Source organism: Oncorhynchus mykiss, chromosome 1, assembly GCF_013265735.2.
Source record: "Oncorhynchus mykiss isolate Arlee chromosome 1, USDA_OmykA_1.1, whole genome shotgun sequence".
NCBI classification, from domain to species: domain Eukaryota; kingdom Metazoa; phylum Chordata; class Actinopteri; order Salmoniformes; family Salmonidae; genus Oncorhynchus; species Oncorhynchus mykiss.
In genome coordinates, this window is record NC_048565.1 from 51,133,747 (window position 1) to 51,150,509 (window position 16,763).

General features: G+C 42.1%; 1 protein-coding gene across 1 annotated transcript in view; it reads right to left on the reverse strand.

Annotated features, from left to right (window-relative positions):
* The window catches only part of zgc:101566 (transmembrane protein 263), a 52,221-nt gene extending 41,222 nt beyond the window's left edge, over positions 1-10,999 (reverse strand). Inside the window, exons 1-2 of the mRNA XM_036979564.1 lie at positions 10,486-10,999; positions 9,616-9,727 (exon numbers count right to left, since the gene is read on the reverse strand). Coding sequence (XP_036835459.1) covers positions 9,616-9,727; positions 10,486-10,491 — 118 coding nt within the window. The 5' untranslated portion in view covers positions 10,492-10,999. The remainder of the gene's footprint in view (positions 1-9,615; positions 9,728-10,485) is intronic.
* Positions 11,000-16,763: the final 5,764 nt, after the last annotated feature.

The following is a 16,763-nucleotide window of genomic DNA, read 5'->3' on the forward strand; positions in this document are numbered from 1 at the left end:
CGGTCTGTGCTCTTGGTTATAACAGGCGATTAAATGATACAATGCATCAACATTGCTCGCTTTGCGCGCTGCTCGAATGTAACAAATGTACAAATCTAAGTCTGCATCCCCGCTCGCCATCACTGCTAAATTATATATTTTTTAAACTGACCGGAGGAATAGCTGCCCGTGAAGAGCGGACGGAGAGGAGCAGGAGAGTGAAAGGCATTGCATGGTCAATCCCACCTCTGCATTGGCCGTGCAGGATTTACAGTGAGTGATATGGCCTCTGCAGAAGTTGGGCATTCATACGTATTGCGCTTCGCGGAGCAGCTCAGAGCTGTTGAGTAGAGCCGTTGTGAAGGAAGTTGTCAACCTATCTTGTCAATGGGGAGCTATACGGAGCACTCTGAATTTTTAAAACATTTGGGAGGCGCACAGCAATAAGGTACAGAGCTCAATTTGGCATGCCACCAGAAGCTCCGCAATTGCGTCACACCCTCTCGAGTTTGGACTCCCGAGTGGCGCAGCGGTCTAAGGCACTGCATCTCAGTGCAAGAGGAGTCACTACAATCCCTGGTTCGAATCCAGGCTGTATCACATCCGTCCGTGATTGGGAGTCCCATAGGGCGACGCACAATTGTCCCAGCGTCGTCCGGGTTTGGTCGTGGTAAGGCGTCATTGTAACTAAGATTTTTTTTCTTAACTGACTTGTTAAAGAAATCAAATAGAAAATACGGAGCAAACAACCAGATTTTCGGATCACGCATAAATTAGCTTTGAGGGCTGGTAGGGGATGCAGCTGGCTGATTACAGCTGTGGATATTATTGGACCTAACCGAACAAGACACTAGTGGCTGTTGCTGAAATTCAACTGAATTTTTAAACAAAACGGACTTAATCAAAGTTTTTTAACAGGCGCAAGCAGGTTCATTAGATCAGTTGAGCTGAAAAAGTCGGTAGTATCATTTGAAACGGTACTACGGTACTCTAACATGTTGGTATCATAAGTATCATGACATTTTGGCACCGTGATATTACCGTGGTACAGGTCTACAGTGCAACACTACTCAGGCCAGTCGGTAAATCCAACTAGCAGTCAGACGAGAGATGTCGATCGTGAGTGATGGACTGAGAAGCTTTCTCCTCACCCAACAGTATGGCACTTCAGAATGACAGTGCATTTTATGGCCAGATAACCATTTCCAATGAGCTGACAACACATAGAGGTGACACAAATTGGAAGTGAGGTTTTCCTGGAAGCAGGAAGACACGGGCTGAGTCTGAAATGACACCCTATTCCCTATGTCGTGCACTACATTTGACCAGAACCCTATGGCTATATACAGTCCAGTGTAGGGAATATGGGTGCCATTTTGGATACAGACATAATGTGGATGGAGACCGTTCCAGATGGCATCCACACAGAACTTTCACACAATCACAGGATTTGACAATAACAGACAGGGTCTATCTATGGAGCATAGCCTTAGGAACTAGAAATGATCTATCGGTGAGCACTATGTTTGCTTTGAGTGTGTGTGTGTGTGTGTGTGTGTGTGTGTGTGTGTGTGTTTCCTGCTCATTAAACACAGAAAGGTTTAGTCTTCCCCCCGACTCTTCCTGTGTTAGAGATGGATACGTGCGTACACACACACACACTTCACTGTGTTGGATATGGATACACTCACAGCAGCATTAAGGATGTAAAGTATGAGCAACAGCAACATAACCCATAGCCCCTCCATTACAAGACAAAGTGATCAACGTCTGCTTGATTATATTATTCTGAAAACGTTAATGGCTCTATAATTTAAAAAAATACTGATGATAATCACTGCAAGCATCAAACCCTTATTTAAAGCAACCCGATTGTCACGGTATAACCTTTCAGAGCCACGTGAGTGTGTCTATGAATATTGCCTATGCCAGTGCTCCAGTATTACTGGGATAAGATCAAGGCTGTGAATCTGTGATGCCTGGGAGTGAGTCATACAGAAGGCTGGAGCTTGGAGGTGTTCTACTAATCAGAAGCGAAGCAGAGACACAGGTGGACAGGCTGTTGGGATAGGACTTTGGGGGAGTAGTGTGTGTGTATATATACACACACAGTGGGGAGAACAAGTATTTGATACACTGCCGATTTTCCTTCTTACAAAGCATGTAGAAGTCTGTCATTTTTATCACAGGTACACTTCAACTGTGAGACGGAATCTAAAACAAAAATCGCATTGTATGATTTTTAAGTAATTAATTTGCATTTTATTGCATGACATACAGTGCCTTGCGAAAGTATTCGGCCCCCTTGAACTTTGCGACCTTTTTCCACATTTCAGGCTTCAAACATAAAGATATAAAACTGTATTTTTTTGTGAAGAATCAACAACAAGTGGGACACAATCATGAAGTGGAACGACATTTATTGGATATTTCAAACTTTTTTAACAAATCAAAAACTGAAAAATTGGGCGTGCAAAATTATTCAGCCCCTTTACTTTCAGTGCAGCAAACTCTCTCCAGAAGTTCAGTGAGGATCTCTGAATGATCCAATGTTGACCTAAATGACTAATGATGATAAATACAATCCACCTGTGTGTAATCAAGTCTCCGTATAAATGCACCTGCACTGTGATAGTCTCAGAGGTCCGTTAAAAGCGCAGAGAGCATCATGAAGAACAAGGAACACACCAGGCAGGTCCGAGATACTGTTGTGAAGAAGTTTAAAGCCGGATTTGGATACAAAAAGATTTCCCAAGCTTTAAACAACCCAAGGAGCACTGTGCAAGCGATAATATTGAAATGGAAGGAGTATCAGACCACTGCAAATCTACCAAGACCTGGCCGTCCCTCTAAACTTTCAGCTCATACAAGAAGACTGATCAGAGATGCAGCCAAGAGGCCCATGATCACTCTGGATGAACTGCAGAGATCTACAGCTGAGGTGGGAGACTCTGTCCATAGGACAACAATCAGTCGTATATTGCACAAATCTGCCCTTTATGGAAGAGTGGCAAGAAGAAAGCCATTTCTTAAAGATATCCATAAAAAGTGTTGTTTAAAGTTTGCCACAAGCCACCTGGGAGACACACCAAACATGTGGAAGAAGGTGCTCTGGTCAGATGAAACCAAAATTGAACTTTTTGGCAACAATGCAAAACGTTATGTTTGGCGTAAAAGCAACACAGCTGAACACACCATCCCCACTGTCAAACATGGTGGTGGCAGCATCATGGTTTGGGCCTGCTTTTCTTCAGCAGGGACAGGGAAGATGGTTAAAATTGATGGGAAGATGGATGGAGCCAAATACAGGACCATTCTGGAAGAAAACCTGATGGAGTCTGCAAAAGACCTGAGACTGGGACGGAGATTTGTCTTCCAACAAGACAATGATCCAAAACATAAAGCAAAATCTACAATGGAATGGTTCAAAAATAAACAGATCCAGGTGTTAGAATGGCCAAGTCAAAGTCCAGACCTGAATCCAATCGAGAATCTGTGGAAAGAACTGAAAACTGCTGTTCACAAATGCTCTCCATCCAACCTCACTGAGCTCGAGCTGTTTTGCAAGGAGGAATGGGAAAAAATGTCAGTCTCTCGATGTGCAAAACTGATAGAGACATACCCCAAGCAACTTACAGCTGTAATCGCAGCAAAAGGTGGCGCTACAAAGTATTAACTTAAGGGGGCTGAATAATTTTGCACGCCCAATTTTTCAGTTTTTGATATGTTAAAAAAGTTTGAAATATCCAATAAATGTCGTTCCACTTCATGATTGGGTCCCACTTGTTGTTGATTCTTCACAAAAAAATACAGTTTTATATCTTTATGTTTGAAGCCTGAAATGTGGCAAAAGGTCGCAAAAACTTACTTTCGCAAGGCACTGTAAGTATTTGATACATCAGAAAAGCAGAACTTAATATTTGGTACAGAAACCTTTGCAATTACAGAGATCATACATTTTCTGTAGTTCTTGACCAGGTTTGCACACACTACAGCAGGGATTGCAGCAGCCACAACCCATCTTCAATGCTCTTACTGAGGGAAGGAGGTTGTTGGACAAGATCTCACGATACATGGCCCAAAGAAGGATGTTTCCACCTCCATGCTTGACGGTTGGGATGGTGTTCTTGGGGTTGTACTCATCCTTCTTCTTCCTCCAAACACGGCGAGTGGAGTTTAGACCAAAAAGCTCTATTTCTGTCTCATCAGACCACATGACCTCCTCCCATTCCTCCTCTGGATCATCCAGATGGTCATTGGCAAACTTCAGACGGGCCTGAACATGCGCTGGCTTGAGCAGGGGGACCTTGCGTGTGCTGCAGGATTTTAATCCATGATGGCGTAGTGTGTTACTAATGGTTTTCTTTGAGACTGTGGTCCCAGCTCTCTTCAGGTCATTGACCAGGTCCTTCCGTGTAGTTCTGGGCTGATCACTCACCTTCCTCATGATCATTGATGCCCCACGGGGTGAGATCTTGCATGGAGCCCCAGACAGAGGGTGATTGACCGTCATCTTGACCTTCTTCCATTTTCTAATAATTGCGCCAACAGTTGTTGCCTTCTCACCAAGCTGCTTGCCTATTGTCCTGTAGCCCATCCCAGCCTTGTGCAGGTCTACAATTTTATCCCTGATGTCCTTACACAGCTGTGTGGACAGGTGTATTTTATACAGGTAACAAGTTCAAACAGGTGCAGTTAATACAGGTAATGAGTGGAGAACAGGAGGGCTTCTTAAAGAAAAACTAACAGGTCTGTGAGAGCCGGAATTCTTACTGGTTGGTAGGTGATCAAATACTTATGTCATGCAATAAAATGCAAATGAATTACTTAAAAACCATTCAATGTGATTTTCTGGATTTTTGTTTTAGATTCCGTCTCTCACAGTTGAAGTGTACCTATGATAAAAATTACAGGAAAACCTGCAAAATCGGCAGTGTATCAAATACTTGTTCTCCCCACTGTATACACACACACACATACACACACACACACACACACACACACTCTGTTGCTGAGAGCTCAGCTGTGTGACAGTCCATCCATCACAGTTACACAGCACATCACCGTCCTCCCCTGATGTGTACTGGATCTGTCAGCATGATGGAGCAGCCTCGACTGCACCAACAAACAGGACAGGAGAAACAGGGACAAAAAGTCAATAAAACTTCATTTGGTCCTATTAATAACTCGTAACAGATGGAATTCTAGCCGATACCCTTCAGGAGCAACTTTGGTGAGAAGTTATGACAAGGAACAAACAAGCACTGTGATTTTGGCTTTTCTGATGTGCCGGTTGTGTTGTGGTGGTTTCTACTGGCGATACAGTATGTGACTGTCAATCGTGAGAATGACTGACTCAAGTTGCTTTGTCAATAATTGACAACTGATTTTCAAATGGGTATCGTACTCATACTGTAGAAGAAAATCAAATGTACATGGACATCTCCAAACTTCACATTCCATGGAGTCCTTGAGCTGCAGTGAACTATATAATTGGCCAATAAGATTCATTTCATGCCTGTCATGGTTACTGTTCACAATTGCATCCAATATTTTTTTTTTGTTTTAATTAACAACAAGGCCTATTCTATCTGGTGTGCATGATAATGGCAACCACTGTAAATAATCGAGCCTAATGTATAGTCCAGGCCTTTCTATGACTGAAACGATATCATTGATATCACTATACCTAGTCAGTTGCACAACTGAATGCATTCAACCAAAATGTGTCTTCCGCATTTAACCCAACCCCTCTGAATCAGAGAGGTGGGGAGGGCTGCCTTAATCAACGTCCACGTCAGCGGCGCCCGAGGAGCAGTGGTTGTTGGGGTTTAACTGCCTTGCTCATGGGCATAACAGTAGATTTTTTTCACCTTGCATGCTCAGGGATTCGAACGAGTGACTTTTTGGTTGCTGGCCCAATGCTCTTAACCGCTAGGCTACCTGCCGCCCCATTCCACAGATGAGTTCTTAGGGTAGGCCTCCTCTGTTTACACTGACTGCTTCTGATTGTGTTTTAACATGGCACCACATATCCTGTTGGGCATTTTCTGTTCTAATCCTGTTTGTTTGGGTCCAGAGAATACAGATTTGTACCGGGTCTTAGACTAGCTCTCAACTGCAGCAGGGTAGAATGGAAAACTGGTAAAGTAGAAAATCACATTAAGTCCCTCTCCTCCCAAAAAATACTTACATTTACCTCACAGGCTTTTTCTGACATTACAGTGGAAAAGACCTTGAAATAAATATTAATTTCAACTCTTGCAGACTGAATGATGGGTGAAACATGACTCCTTGCTGGGAGATTGTGAAGCACTGACATTGATAGGATGTAGAAAACAGTTCATATTCACATAGCTTATTCAAAAGGTAACTATAGGGATATAAAGTAGCCTAGTTAGCGTACCAGGCATGTACAGGAACTTGCAATTAAAATACCCATACCAAGCTCATAACAACTGGCATGCAATGCACTACTTTCAACATTGGATTAAAGCCAAAAGCAATATTATAAACTGGGTGGTTCGAACCCTGAATTGTGATTGGCTGAAAGCCGTGGTACTGTATATCAGATTGTATACCATGGGTATGACAAAATATTTATTTTTAATGTACTAATTACGTTTGTAACCAGTTTATAATAGCAATAAGACCCAACAACTCCATGTTGTGTCATGTGCATAAGAACAGTCCTTAGCTGTGGTATATTGGCCATATACCACACCCCCCCGGGCCTTATTACTTAATTATGCCCTAATACCAACTGATCACCATATGCAATGCATTCAGAAAGTATTCTGGTGACACAACAATAAAATACACATTTACAATAGGCCTATATCTAAAAATACATACATCCAAGTTATATACAGTGCATTTGGAAAGTATTCAGACCCCTTTACTTTTCCCTCATTTTGTTAAGTTACAGCCTTATTCTAAAACGTATTACATATTGTACTATCCCTCATTATCTAAACACAATACCCCATAATGACAAATCAAAAACACGTTTTTAGAAATGTTTGGAAGTATACAAAAAACAAAACTGGAAATATCACATTTACATAATAAGTATTCAGACCCTTTACTCAGTACTTTGTTGAAGCACCTTTGGCAGCGATTACTACAGCCTCAAGACATCTTGGATATGACGCTACAAGCTTGGCACACCTGTATTTGTGGAGATCCTCCCATTCTTCTCTGCAAATCATCTAAAGCTCTGTCAGTCTGGATAGGGAGTTTCGCTGCACAGCTATTTTCATAGATGTTCGATTGGGTTCAGGTCCAGGCTCTGACTGGGCCACTCAAGGACATTCAGAGACTTGTCCCGAAGCCACTCCTGCGTTGTGTTGGCTGTGTGCTTAGGGTTGTTGTCCTGTTGGAAGGTAAACCTTCTCCCCAGTCTGAGGTCCTGAGTGCTCTGGAGCAGGTTTTCATCAAGGATCTCTCTGTACTTTGCTCTGTTCATCTTTGCCTCGATCCTGACTAGTATCCCAGTCCCTGCCACTGAAAAACATCCCCACAGCATGATGCTGCCACCACCATGCTTCATCATAGGGATGGTGCCAAGTTTCCTCCAGATGTGACGCTTGGCATTCAGGCCCAAGAGTTCAATCTTGGTTTCATCAGACCAGAAAATCTTGTTTCTCATGGTCTGAGAGTCTTTAGGTGCCTTTTTGCAAACTCCAAGCATGCTGTCATGTGCCTTTTACTGAGGAGTGGCTTCTGTCTGTCCACTCTACCATAAAGGCCTGATTGCTGGAGTGCTGCAGAGATGATTGTCCTTCTGGAAGGTTCTCCCATCTTCACAGAGGAACTCTGGAGGTTTATCAGAGTGACCACTGGGTTCTTGGTAACCTCCCTAACCAACACCCTTCTCCCCCTATTGCTCAGTTTAGCCGGGTGGCCAGCTCTAGGAAGAGTCTTGGTGGTTACAAACTTTTTCCATTTAAGAATGATGGAGGCCATAGTGCTCTTGGGGACCTTTAATGCTGCAGACATTTTTTGGTACCCTTCCTCAGATCTTTGCCTCGAAACCATCCTGTCTCGGAGCTCTACGGACAATTCCTTTGTTCTCATGGCTTGGTTTTCGCTCTGACATACACTGTCAACTGTGGGACCTTATATAGACAGGTGTGTGCCTTTCCAAATTATGTCCAACCAATTGAATTTACCACAGGTGTACTCCAATCAAGTTGGATCTCAAGGATGATCAATGGAAACACAATGCACCTGAGATCAATTTCGAGTCTCATAGCAAATTTACTTCTGTAAATAAGGTATTTCTGATTTTATTTTTAATACATTTGCAAAAAAAACAAACAGTTTTTTCTTTGTCATTATAGGGTATTATGTGTCGATTGATGAATATATATTTTTTTATTTCATTCATTTTAGAATAAGGCTGTAACGTAACAAAATGTGGAAAAAGTCAAGCGTTCTGAATACTTTCCGAATGCACTGTATAATAGCCTCCCATTCTGGCAATGCCTCTGTAAATTATAGCAACATATTGTTCCAAATATGCCGTAGTAAATGCTTTGGTGAGTCAGGTTGCAGTTATTTACAGTCCTTGGCCAAAAATAGTGTTGTCTTCTTTTCCAGGGAGAGAATTAACATAATCTAGGTGTTGTGTAGTGTCCATAAATTACATTAAAAAAGAGAGGCATAATAATTTTCTCAAAAACAAGATGAAGGCAGAGTTTATATTCATATTCCATTTCATGTTTCCTAAAATGTACTAACCGATACAAGATTTTTTCCCACTAGGACCAATACACTTTTTACCTCAATGAGGTGAATAAGGACCACATTTCTTTCCATTGAAGTTGAATATTAACAGGCACAATTAGGCTAGATATGATTGATGCAATGTGTCGGGACGAGACTGTGGAAGGCATCAGTGTGAGAGCAAGACGTATGTCTTCATCTTAACAGCAGACCTTGGTTCAAACACCTCATGCTGTGCGCTTAGGAACACATGGTTCTAGTACGGAAAAATTGGTTGAATTAGGGGGTAAATGTGAAGTAATGACCTTATTATACGTGTAGCCTGTATAAGCACCACACATCACAGATATAGCCTAGATCTTTGTATATGGTTTCACTGCCACCTACTGTTTTATGTTCTATCATTAAATGATGTTCAAAACCTTCTGTTGGCCAATATGCCACTCTACAGGCCACTAGGCCACACTGCATCATCAGATACTGTATGATCCGATTGCTACCCATGACCACAGGCTGAATGACAGAGCTGGTGACTTCACTCTTTCCAACCTACAGACGGACGCCCTCTCTGAGCAAATACAAACTGTTGTTACAAACGTTCAAGAGTGGACATTCATTCATGTAAGCCAGGCCTCTCCAACCCTGTTCCCAGAAAGCTCCTGTCCTGTAGGTTTTCCCTCCAACCCTAATCTAGCGCACCACATTCTAATAATTAGCTAGTTGGTAAGATGAATCAGGTTATATCTAAGCTGTATCTCTATAAAACATCAGTGTCAGAGATTGAATATAAATAATACCCCATGTTTCTAAGGTTCGCCGGGACAAAAACACACAATCTTTTTTTCGATATTTCAATAGTAAACTTCAACTGAAACTTGGATATGAACAAGAAGACCATGATACTACCTTCAGGAGGTTCTTCGCGTAGATAAGGTGGAATTTCCTCGTTGTCGGAGTTGTCTACTGGTGTTGAACTGCTACTGCCTTCCTCCACCACCTCATTTTCATCGCTCGGGACCTACGGGACAAGACAAGACAGTGTGAGAATTGCATCCACATAGGCATTACTGAATACAGAACATTATATCAGACTGTTATATATCATATAGTCGTATTTACCAGTTCAGATGAGGACATCATTCATACAACATAAACAATAGTATGCAGTATGTCTACGGTGATAGTACAGGGGATGAACTAAATAAATGTAGTATAAGAAAGCAATATATATATATTTTTTAAATTTAATATCAAGACTTTATGTTTGATATAAGAATATAAAACAATATAAAATAATAGAATAAATAATGATGAGGTGGCTCTAGGCAACAAAATAATCCTATTACACTGACACACATCATTGGCCAGACAATAGAGGCAGCTGGAATACTCTGACAGCATCATGTCAAAGTGGCTACTGTGTAATCGTGTTCCTGTAACCAACATGAACACAAAGTAACCAGCAACATGTTCTGCAGCAGTGGAGTCACTACACACGTAGCAAACGGGTTCTTGTTTTTCACTGAAAGAGCATCACTACTAAGCTACTGTAGTAGGCTATGCAGGGGGAGGGACTCGAGTGATGTCGTAGCTACACGATGTGCATTTTCTTCTGTGTAGGACGCCAACATTTGTACAATTATGTGATACGTCTGCAATACAATGGCAATAAAAACAATGTTTTATTGGTCGTTAATGCGAACAGCACAGATTTCCACACAAAACCATTAACGTTAGCTTACGATTTCAACAAAAACAAAATCATCCCCTACTCACCTTCATCTTCCGCTAGCTAGAAGCAGAATACTGATCTCTTTCCGAATATTGCCAATTCCACCACACAAGTAAAATGAGCTAATAAATGTGACGCAAAAAACACAAAAGGTGTTAAAATAAAAAATACAATTTAATGGGGACCAGAGATTAGTATTGCAAAATGTTGCAGTGTTTTGCTGTCAAAATAATAACCGGAAGTGACGTTTGGGATGTTTACAGAATTCTTCTTCTTTAACTTGTGATGATTTTCAGTCGCAAGGGGGTAGCATCGAATCAAATAATTCAACGAGCAGCACAATGGTCCATTATTAAATCAAATCAAAGTTTACTTGTCGCGTACACAGTTTAGCAAATGTTATAACGGCGAAATGCTTATCTTACTACCTTCTAACAGTGCAGTAAAATGTCAAAGTGCACAAATAATCCAAAACTACAAACACGAAGTCAAGAAACGTTAAAACGAATCCAATTAACAATCCCAAGTAACTGTGTATCAGTAATACAAATACAGTATACATACACTGAAAATAGTAATACAAATACATACACTGAAAATATATACTAAGAATTATATATACAGTAATATATATATATTAGAATGAGCTATGTCAAGAATCCATCATATAAATACACATTTTGTATACACAGTGTATCAAACATGCAATGTCCAGTAGAAGATACATTAAAAAGTCCACGTCTTTGGATATAAACACACAGTGTGAAAAACAGTATTAAAGAAACAGGAAGTGTCCAGTGTGAATGTATCTATATGCATGGGACAGCAGCATCGGCTGTGTGTGTGTGGGTGTGAGTGTGTGTCTGCATATGTTGCGAGTATCGGCATATATGTGTGTGTTAGTGTACAGAAGCAGTCAAAAGTTTGAAAACACCTACTCAAGGTTTTCTTTATTTTGACTATTTTCTACATTGTAGAATAGTAGTGAATACATTTTAACTATGAAATAACACAAATGAAATCATGCAACCAAAAAAGTGTTAAACAAAAGTAGCCATCCTTCGCCTTGACAGCTTTGCACACTCTTGGCATTCTCTCAACCAGCTTCATGAGGTAGTCACCTGGAATGCATTTCAATTAACAGGTGTGCCTTGTTAAAAGATCATTTGTGGAATTTATTTCCCTCTTAATGCATTTGAGGCAATCAGTTGTGTGGTGACAAGGTAGGGGTGGTATACAGAAGATAGCCCTATTTGGCACATGCCCATTCATCAGATGGACACACTTCCTCTTCCAGACCACCACATGCATGTGAGCACACACACACACACACACACCTCCCCCCCTTCTTGGCTTCCATGGTAACCCCCACAGGAACCTTTCCCCAATAGAATCTTCCCCCACGGGAACCACACCTGTTGGCATTCCTACAAACAATCGTAACATTGTTTCAATTATATCTTTATGTTTGAAGCCTGAAATGTGGCAAAAGGTCGCAAAGTTCAAGGGGGCCGAATACTTTCGCAAGGCACTGTATAGAACTTTTCTCGCATAAAAAGCTTATATATATAAAGCTTTTTTGAGGCCTTGCTCACAATTTATTCTGTGGCAGCACAATGACCAAACGATATACTGTACTGCATGTGAGCCTCTTGATCATATCTTTGATCGTGACACTGGTGAGGAGGAGAGAGGCCAAGAAACTGACAGTTAAGATGCATTAGATGAGGAAGTGTCAGAAGTTAAAGACAACACAGAATATGATCCAGACCGAGAGACAACCGATGTGGAACAATCCAGTGATGAGGAAGAGGGCCCTGCTGAGGTTGTTACATTCCAGTCAAACAATGGGAATTTGTCCTGGTCTTCATCCCCACCTGAGAGGAGAGGTCGGCTGTCGGCTGATGTTATCAGGGTGACCCCAGGGCGAACGAGATACGCCATATCCTGGGTCGATGACATAAAATCCTGCCAATATTTAAACATTTGGTTTCAAAGCAAATGTCCTTGTTAAACTTTGACACAAAGTAGTCTGTGATAAATAGCACAATATGTTTCATCTGAGTATTTGTTATAGTCAAAATAATTCATACATTATTATTTTTATACTCAAAAACGAGTTGTTTGAGCTCAGGTCAATGAGTCCTACAAGCCATAAATCGCAAATAGAAGTTCAAAATTTGTAATGTTCACAATAACTTACGTTTTTAAAAAGAACCAACACAACATTAGGTGATAATGTGTGTATTATTATGGATTTAGAATCAGCTGTAATGGGGTGGTCATTTTGGATCGGGAACACAGAACTAATTAACATGAAACAAACACAACAGGAGGGTTAAGACAAACCAGAAAGTCAATAACTTCATCAAGCACTATGATGACACTGGCTCTCATGAGGACCGCCACAGATAGGAAGAAAGGAAGTTAGCTCTGCTGCAGAGTATAAATTCATTAGAGTTACCAGCTTCAGATTACAGGTCAAATCAATGCATCACAAAGTTCAAGAAACAGACACATCTCAACATCAACTGTTCAGAGGAGACTGTGTGAATCAGGCCTTCATGGTCAAACTGCTGCAAAGAAACCACTACTAAAGGACACCAATAAGAAGAAGAGACTTGCTTGGGCTAAGGAACACGAGCAATGGACATTAGACCAGTAGAAAGCTGTCCTTTTATTTACCTTTATTTAACCAGGTAGGCAAGTTGAGAACAAGTTCTCATTTACAATTGCGACCTGGCCAAGATAAAGCAAAGCAGTTCGACAGATACAACAACACAGAGTTACACATGGAGTAAAACAAACATACAGTCAGTAATAAAGTATAAACAAGTCTATATACAATGTGAGCAAATGAGGTGAGAAGGGAGGTAAAGGCAAAAAAGGCCTTGGTGGCAAGGTAAATACAATATAGCAAGTAAAACACTGGAATGGTAGTTTTGCAATGGAAGAATGTGCAAAGTAGAAATAAAAATAATGGGGTGCAAAGGAGCAAAATAAATAAATAAATTAAATACAGTTGGGAAAGAGGTAGTTGATAGGGCTAAATTATAGGTGGGCTATGTACAGGTGCAGTAATCTGTGAGCTGCTCTGACAGTTGGTGCTTAAAGCTAGTGAGGGAAATAAGTGTTTCCAGTTTCAGAGATTTTTGTAGTTCGTTCCAGTCATTGGCAGCAGAGAACTGGAAAGAGAGGCGGCCAAAGAAAGAATTGGTTTTGGGGGTGACTAGAGAGATATACCTGCTGGAGCGTGTGCTACAGGTGGGAGATGCTATGGTGACCAGCGAGCAGAGATAAGGGGGGACTTTACCTAGCAGGGTCTTGTAGATGACATGGAGCCAGTGGGTTTGGCGACGAGTATGAAGCGAGGGCCAGCCAACGAGAGCGTACAGGTCGCAATGGTGGGTAGTATATGGGGCTTTGGTGACAAAACGGATTGCACTGTGATAGACTGCATCCAATTTGTTGAGTAGGGTATTGGAGGCTATTTTGTAAATTACATCGCCAAAGTCGAGGATTGGTAGGATGGTCAGTTTTACAAGGGTATGTTTGGCAGCATGAGTGAAGGATGCTTTGTTGCGAAATAGGAAGCCAATTCTAGATTTAACTTTGGATTGGAGATGTTTGATATGGGTCTGGAAGGAGAGTTTACAGTCTAACCAGACACCTAAGTATTTGTAGTTGTCCACGTATTCCAAGTCAGAGCCGTCCAGAGTAGTGATGTTGGACAGGCGGGTAGGTGCAGGTAGCGATCGGTTGAAGAGCATGCATTTAGTTTTACTTGTATTTAAGAGCAATTGGAGGCCACGGAAGGAGAGTTGTATGGCATTGAAGCTTGCCTGGAGGGTTGTTAACACAGTGTCCAAAGAAGGGCCGGAAGTATACAGAATGGTGTCGTCTGCGAAGAGGTGGATCAGAGACTCACCAGCAGCAAGAGCGACCTCATTGATGTATACAGAGAAGAGAGTCGGTCCAAGAATTGAACCCTGTGGCACCCCCATAGAGACTGCCAGAGGTCCGGACAACAGACCCTCCGATTTGACACACTGAACTCTATCAGAGAAGTAGTTGGTGAACCAGGCGAGGCAATCATTTGAGAAACCAAGGCTGTCGAGTCTGCCGATGAGGATGTGGTGATTGACAGAGTCGAAAGCCTTGGCCAGATCAATGAATACGGCTGCGCAGTAATGTTTCTTATCGATGGCGGTTAAGATATCGTTTAGGACCTTGAGCGTGGCTGAGGTGCACCCATGACCAGCTCTGAAACCAGATTGCATAGCAGAGAAGGTATGGTGAGATTCAAAATGGTCAGTAATCTGTTTGTTGACTTGGCTTTCGAAGACCTTAGAAAGGCATGGTAGGATAGATATAGGTCTGTAGCAGTTTGGGTCAAGAGTGTCCCCCCCTTTGAAGAGGGGGATGACCGCAGCTGCTTTCCAATCTTTGGGAATCTCAGACGACACGAAAGAGAGGTTGAACAGGCTAGTAATAGGGGTGGCAACAATTTCGGCAGATAATTTTAGAAAGAAAGGGTCCAGATTGTCTAGCCCGGCTGATTTGTAGGGGTCCAGATTTTGCAGCTCTTTCAGAACATCAGCTGAATGGATTTGGGAGAAGGAGAAATGGGGAAGGCTTGGGCGAGTTGCTGTTGGGGGTGCAGTGCTGTTGACAGGGGTAGGAGTAGCCAGGTGGAAAGCATGGCCAGCAGTAGAAAAATGCTTATTGAAATGTTAAATTATGGTGGATTTATCAGTGGTGACAGTGTTTCCTATCTTCAGTGCAGTGGGCAGCTGGGAGGAGGTGTTCTTATTCTCCATGGACTTTACAGTGTCCCAGAACTTTTTTGAGTTAGTGTTGCAAGAAGCAAATTTCTGCTTGAAAAAGCTAGCCTTGGCTTTTCTAACTGCCTGTGTATAATGGTTTCTAGCTTCCCTGAACAGCTGCATATCACGGGGGCTGTTCGATGCTAATGCAGAACGCCATAGGATGTTTTTGTGTTGGTTAAGGGCAGTCAGGTCTGGGGAGAACCAAGGGCTATATCTGTTCCTGGTTCTAAATTTCTTGAATGGGGCATGTTTATTTAAGATGGTTAGGAAGGCATTTAAAAAAAATATCCAGGCATCCTCTACTGACGGGATGAGGTCAATATCCTTCCAGGATACCCCGGCCAGGTCGATTAGAAAGGCCTGCTCGCTGAAGTGTTTCAGGGAGCGTTTTACAGTGATGAGAGGAGGTCGTTTGACCGCTGACCCATTACGGATGCAGGCAATGAGGCAGTGATCGCTGAGATCTTGGTTGAAGACAGCAGAGGTGTATTTAGAGGGGAAGTTGGTTAGGATGATATCTATGAGGGTGCCCATGTTTAAGGCTTTGGGGAGGTACCTGGTAGGTTCATTGATAATTTGTGTGAGATTGAGGGCATCAAGTTTAGATTGTAGGATGGCTGGGGTGTTAAGCATGTTCCAGTTTAGGTCGCCTAGCAGCACGAGCTCTGAAGATAGATGGGGGGCAATCAGTTCACATATGGTGTCCAGAGAACAGCTGGGGGCAGAGGGTGGTCTATAGCAGGCGGCAACGGTGAGATACTTGTTTTTAGAGAGGTGGATTTTTAAAAGTAGAAGTTCAAATTGTTTGGGTACAGACCTGGATAGTAGGACAGAACTCTGCAGGCTATCTTTGCAGTAGATTGCAACACCGCCCCCTTTGGCAGTTCTATCTTGTCTGAAAATGTTGTAGTTTGGAATTAAAATGTCTGAATTTTTGGTGGTCTTCCTAAGCCAGGATTCAGACACAGCTAGAACATCCGGGTTGGCAGAGTGTGCTAAAGCAGTGAATAGAACAAACTTAGGGAGGAGGCTTCTAATGTTAACATGCATGAAACCAAGGCTATTACGGTTACAGAAGTCGTCAAAAGAGAGCGCCTGGGGAATAGGAGTGGAGCTAGGCACTGCAGGGCCTGGATTCACCTCTACATCGCCAGAGGAACATAGGAGGAGTAGAGTAAGGGTGCGACTAAAAGCAATAAGAATTGGTCGTCTAGAACGTCTGGAACAGAGAGTAAAAGGAGGTTTCTGGGGGCGATAAAATAGCATCAAGGTATAATGTACAGACAAAGGTAAGGTAGGATGTGAATACAGTGGAGGTAAACCTAGGTATTGAGTGATGAAGAGAGAGATATTGTCTCTAGAAACATCATTGAAACCAGGAGATGTCATTGCATGTGTGGGTGGTGGAACTAATAGGTTGGATAAGGTATAGTGAGCAGGACTAGAGGCTCTACAGTGAAATAAGCCAATAAACACTAACCAGAACAGCAATG